Source organism: Asparagus officinalis, chromosome 9 (assembly GCF_001876935.1).
Source record: "Asparagus officinalis chromosome 9, Aspof.V1, whole genome shotgun sequence".
Lineage (NCBI taxonomy): Eukaryota > Viridiplantae > Streptophyta > Magnoliopsida > Asparagales > Asparagaceae > Asparagus > Asparagus officinalis.
The window spans coordinates 57,122,513-57,128,941 of record NC_033802.1 but is presented as its reverse complement, the minus strand read 5'-3'; the positions used below and the strand labels follow the sequence as shown (position 1 = coordinate 57,128,941).

Here is a 6,429-nt window from a genome sequence, read left to right as displayed (position 1 = left end):
CTTTGGGTGAGCCCCCCCCCCTCTCTCTCTCTCTCAATGAGACTTGTGGTACTTCTCTCTTCAGTTTCTTGGTGTGTCGTTGACATGGCCCACTTCTTTTAAACACTCGCAATCATATCATTAACGTACATCTTAATCGTAGCTAATGGTCTGCATGCGTTTCACGTCAACAACACACAATAATTAAATGTTTATATGAACACAGTAGCCCACCAACATCTTCATTTATATGCATTCGTCTGACTACATAAACTCCACAAAAACATTTTCGTAGTAGATACACGCACTTATAATGCTATTTGTGGTGCGTCTTATATGTAAATAGTTAAGGATGACATAAACGCAAACATTGCACTCATACATAGATAAATTCTTTTTTTTGGGTGGAAATATATACATAAATTTATGATGTTGTCTTCAGTCTTATTTATCTTGGAGTATATATAAATTATTGAAAACTGTTGTAAACAGTTTCAGTTTAAAGTTAATACTATGAATCTTATGTCAGAAAAGAATATTCCCACCATTTGATACTTTATCTTAGTTAACTATAGTGAACCCTAAAAATATACATTTTTAGGGACTTTTCGAGGGGACAAGGACACGAAACCAATTTTAACGGAAACGTCCCCACTAAAATATCCAATTTATATATAGGTGTGTGAGTCATCAGACAAAGATAGCTCCTTCCACTTTGTGTGCATAAAAGATAGTTGGTGGTTTGTTGTGACACATACACATGCTACCAATCTGACGTCAACAATGAATGAAGGGCCCCAAGTAGGAAAGTAGCTTGACTGGTCATTAATCTCCTGACTTTTGCGTAAGTTATCATCATCATCATCATCATTAAATCCCTCTCCCATATGTATAATTGTATTATTATTATTTTTAATTTCTAATCTTCTATTTTTTCCCACGAGTATATAGGAGATGATATTTCGAGGAGCAGATGTGGTCGCAATCCTTTTGGAATGGATCATCGCTAGGTTGGTCCTCCACCCACACATCCAGTCCGAGGCCCAACAAGAAATCGCAACTGCAGTGGGGCTCCGCCCCGTTGAGGACTCCGACGTCCCCAACCTCCGCTACCTCCAAGCGATCGTCAAAGAGGTCCTCCGGATGCACCCGCCCGGTCCACTTCTCTCGTGGGCCCGTCTAGCGGTCCACGACGCCCACGTCGGCAAATTCTTCGTGCCCTCGGGGACCACCGCCATGGTTAACATGTGGGCCATAACCCACGACGGGTCCATTTGGAAGGACCCATGGGCTTTTCGGCCCGAAAGGTTCTTAGAGGAGGACGTGAGCGTTATGGGCTCGGACCTCAGGCTTGCACCATTTGGATCGGGCCGGAGGATTTGTCCAGGCCGGGCCTTGGGCCTAGCTACAGTTCACCTGTGGCTTGCCCGGCTTCTTCAAAAATATAAGTGGGCTCCGGCCCATAAAGTCCAGTTGAACGAGTGCCTACGATTATCAATGGAGATGAAGACGCCGTTGGTGTGTAGAGTGGTACAAAGAGAGTAGAATATGATATATAATAGGTAGATACGATCGCTCTATTATGTATTCTGTTGTATTTTCGAGCAGGCTATGGTCCAAAAGTACGTCGTAAATGGTTTTTATGAGTGGATATATCAAAACTGTAATAATGGTTGTCAATAATATCAAGTTTTTGGTGAACAAAAAGATCGAGTATTGAATATTCATCTCACTAGGACCTAGATATCATTCTTGCTATCTAGCTAGCTACTTAGGTCTTTCATTGATTTAATTAGCCTTGAATCTTTCCGTGAGAATGAAGAAGATGGATTTATAAACTAGACTGATGTAAAACTGTGTTTTCATCCAGAGGATCTTATGTAACCAAGAACTAATTAAAAGGGCTTCATTAATTCCTTGCAGTTCAGTTACCTTGAAGTAACATCAGGAAACAATGACATATATACGGGTGCAATGCACACAGCAGATGGATTTATAATGTTATATATAGAGCAAGCATGAAAGGAATTTTTTTTATAGTAGGAAAAATCATGTTACATGAGCAGATCATGTCATTGGAAATAGGAGGTTCGAAAGAATCTAGTACCAACTTTCGAATGGTGCAAAAGTTATACATTCGGCTGCTAGTCTGCCAAGCGCTGTCTCACCTCACATTCAAATCTTATAACTTTAAAAAACAAGAAAAATAAAAGAGATAAATCCTCAAGTCATTAGATGATGAAACTCAAAAGACATGCATAATAATACGCATGATTTATGCAAGAAATATAAAAGGGTTGTCATATACTTATAAGGACCAAGTGGCAGTGCTCTGATTTCCTTTGGAACCATAAGATTTCATTAGTATCTTGGGCTTCAATTTGTCAAGAGAAAAAATCTGGAGGTTTGGGTGTTTTCTTTGCAAGTTTTTGGAATCTTTCAGCTGCACTTAAACTCTTATGGATGATTCATCTTAAGAAAGACATTTTATGGATAAAATGGATTCATGATCATTATTTACAGAGAGTTGATATTTGGCAAGTTCAAACAAGATCGAATGACTCTTGGATGTGGAAACAAATTACAAAAGCCAGAGACAAGTTGATTAACAGGTTTGGAAATGTTGATTGTCTGCAGGAAATAATTGGTAAATGCTGTACTGGTGAAAATATGCATATCTCATCTGTCTACAGGTTTCTGATTCAACCTGCACCTCTAGTTGGTTGGGCAAATACAGTATGGGACAATATTCATTTTCCTAAACATGCTTTCATCTTATGGCTAGCTGTTCAATCAAGATTATTAACTCAGGACGGACTATGCAGCATGAATATCCTCAATACAAATCAATGTGTTCTTTGCTCAAGACATCAGGAGTCCTGCTGTCACTTATTTTTTGAGTGTCAGTTTTCAAAAATTGTTTGAAATTTGGTGATGGATTGGCTGAATTTCAACTGGAGATCGTGTGATTGGAACTGTATTGTAAATTGGTACAGTCATAGGCTGAAAAGGAAGGGTTTCACTGAAAAACTAAAGAGAATGGCTTTATCTGTTTCAGTATATCTGATAATGGCAAGAGAGGAATCAAAGAATTTTCCAGAGTAAAGCTCGGCAACCTGAGGCAATTTTCTGAGATATTAAGATCTCTATTTTCTCAAAAATTTTGAATGGAAAAATCCCAGTTCATGTAAGAGAAAGAATTGAGTGTCTGTAAATATCTTAGTGAGTTTTGAGATCCGGATTTTATCTGGTTTTGATATGATGTAATTAATACTTCCAAATTGGTAAATGAATATAAAGTTTTCATTGACAAAAAAAAAGGACCAAGTGGCAAGATCCAAGCTGCTCAGAACTTGGATGAGCTGATGACGAAGATATTGGTTTAGTTGTTGATATTGTTGCGAATGAGACCCTCAGCCTCGGAATGATATGCTATAATAGAATAATATGTCCTTACACATCCGGTGTATTTTATGTAATATTCTTGAATATTTAAAAAAGATTTATTATTGTATATAATTTGAATATCATTTAAATAGTTGTTATAACATCATTAAAAATTATTTTGTTAGATTATACATGATGATGATGATTGTTGGCCTTTTTGTTTTGATGATGTTTTAACAAATAATTTATAACTAATATTGTTTGTCTAGTGTTTGTGTTTTTTTATTTATTCTAGGCAAACAATAAGTTGGAGGTTGGATGAACTAGAGCTTTCACGATCATATTCATTGGAGGATGGAAGGAAATATCAGTATGAAGCCATCGTACATCTCAAATCAATTCAAATTCAAGCTTCATCCGTAAGTTTACCAAGAAGAGCTTCATTGAAGATCACAAGCTTGGGTAAATTAGTTTAGGGTTTATACTATGTGATATATATATATACACACACACACACACGTTTTCATTTTGGAGTTTTCAAGTTTACCTATAGATATGAAACAAATAAACAAATTTATACACATATTATATGTTTTATATTTTATTACATTTGAAAAATAAATGTGTCTAAGAAAATATTGCATAGGATATGTACTTTTGTGAAAATATTGTACTCTTGGGTTTTGAACTTAACAATCATTATATGCATATTTTATTAAGTCTATATAATCATTTCATAAATTTTCAAAATATTGTTTAGTCAAAATGTCAAATTTCAAGTATGTTTAGTTTTTATATTTTGGACTAGCTAGTTTTGTAAAATGATGAGTTTTTACAAATGAGAAATATAATTTAAAAAATTCTTTTTGTAACATGTTCATTATCATGTTTATAAACATTTTCCAAAGTTTCATAATTTTTGGAATTTATTTGCTATTTTTAAAAGAGGTTTGAAATTTAATTTTACTGTTCATTTCAGGCTAATAACTTGTTATCAGTCGACTAATGGATCTTATCAGTCGATTGATGAACTCGCCTAGAATTGCCAAATTTTTTTTGTTTTTATGACTGATGAATTATCAGTCGACTAATGAGTTTATCAGTCGATGTTTGTAGAAAATTTGGAGTAAAAGAAATGAAAGAAAGATTTGATTTAAATTCTCTCGATCTCAATTACAATTTGGATTTCGATTATAAAAGAGAGGAGAATGAATTTGAATTCTCCCCTTTGTTTAATACTGGGTTCTTCACGGTAGCGATGGAGTACTTCCTTCGAATGCCTGCGTCGAACTTGCTCTCCGTTGACGATCTGACCGTCTTGTCTCACGAGAACAATTAACTTGTATGACAAGTTTGGTTGGGAACTCTTAACGAGTTTCAGAACTCAGAATGAGTTGAAAACTCTGAAAAGAGTTGTTGAAAACCGAATAATCCGTTAGTAGCCAAGTGGATTTGTTTGTTGCTGAAGAATCTCATCTCCTAACTGCCAAGAACTCTCTTGTGCTGATTTCGTAGATCTTCGAAATCTGGCCGAAATCTCCAATCTCCCAAGAATTCGCCCTTAATCTTCAAAAGATCCAAATCTCTGCCGAAAAATTCCCACCACCTACTAATCTCCCAAGAATTCGCCCTTAATCTTCAAAAGATCCAAATCTCTGCCGAAAAATTCCCACCACCTACTCAGTTGAGTAATGCGGTTATTTATAGGGGGATAAGGGGTGTAACCAACCCCTAAATCCGCTCCTAAGTGGGCGAAAATCCCTCAAAATGTGGGATAAATGGTTTTGAGGCCGTTCAGCTTGTGTTTGAACACGTCAAACGTCTAAATTAGCATTCTAGAATTTAACTCTGCCTCTGAGACTTGAGACGCAGAGTTGGGTATCTGCTATAGATTGGAAACGCACAGGCCGCTCGCGTTCTGAGTCTTAACTCTGCGTCTCAGATTTTAGTCGCAGAGTTGACTGTTCGCTGGAAATTAAAGACGCACGGGCCGTTTACATTTCGAGTCTTAACTCTGCGTCTTGGATTTGAGATGCAGAGTTGAGTGCCTGCTGAAGAACGCACAGGCCGCTTGCGTTTTGAGTTGAGAAGCACAGAGGTAAACTCTGCGTTTTAGAAGTGGTTGTTGACTTGCAACCTCTTCTATTATAGTGTTGCGAAGGCTATTGCGGGGTGTGAAAGTTATCAGATTGTAACTCTCACTACTGATTGTGAAGACCACTGAATAGAGTTTTTATCAGTTGTCGGAGGTGTCGTTGAATTGTAACTCTTCTCGATCTATATGAAAAGTCCTCCATTTATGGCTTTTATTTGTTGGCATGAAAGCCATCTGATTGTAACTTTCATTGTTAAATCTTGATGGGGATTAGCTATCCATTATGATTTTTAGACAACCTACAGAACCCCCTCCAAAGTTTTCAAAAGTTCGCGGTTGTCTGGGATGAATTTTCGGAATACTTTGGATCCTAAAATTTTGTTGATTGATTGTTTACTTCGTCTGATATGAAGACATCGTGAACCCGGTTGTCGGAATGTTGAAATTCTGTTTCCTCAAACCAAAAAAGGTAACTTTTGAGTCTTGATGATAATGAACTTAGTCAAACAAGCTAAAGCCCAAGTCATTGTTGGTGAACTAAACCAGAGTCCTCCCGGAGGACAATCTCTAAAGGAAAGCAGAAAGCACCTGAGCATTCGGATCGTGAAACTCAGAACATAGAATCTTCTTCTGAAAATGAGAAGGATATGGAAAGAGAGCTACAACCTCAGTCCTCTAAGGTGGATGAACTAGAAGCTCGCCTCAACGCAATCGCTAACAGAAGCGAGCTCCGCAAAGGAGTGGTACGGCCTTATCCTGCTAAGTGGGACACAACTCCATACCCACCAAAGTTTAAGGCTCTAACCTTGCAACCGTTCGATGGCATAGGGTCGCCAAATCAACATATCTACTACTTCAAGTCTCAGACTGGGGACGTGGTAGCGAACAACGCCATTTTAACTCGATTGTTCATCGGCACTCTCAAGGGTGTCGCTTTCGAGTGGTTCATGAAACTGCCTGCTGGATCT

At 37.4% G+C, this 6,429-nt stretch overlaps 1 protein-coding gene across 1 annotated transcript in view; it reads left to right on the top strand.

Annotated features, from left to right (window-relative positions):
• The window catches only part of LOC109824703 (cytochrome P450 78A5-like), a 2,689-nt gene extending 1,008 nt beyond the window's left edge, over positions 1–1,681 (top strand). Inside the window, exons 1-2 of the mRNA XM_020391346.1 lie at positions 1–9; positions 930–1,681. The exon at positions 1–9 is cut by the window's left edge and continues 1,008 nt beyond it. Coding sequence (XP_020246935.1) covers positions 1–9; positions 930–1,524 — 604 coding nt within the window. The 3' untranslated portion in view covers positions 1,525–1,681. The remainder of the gene's footprint in view (positions 10–929) is intronic.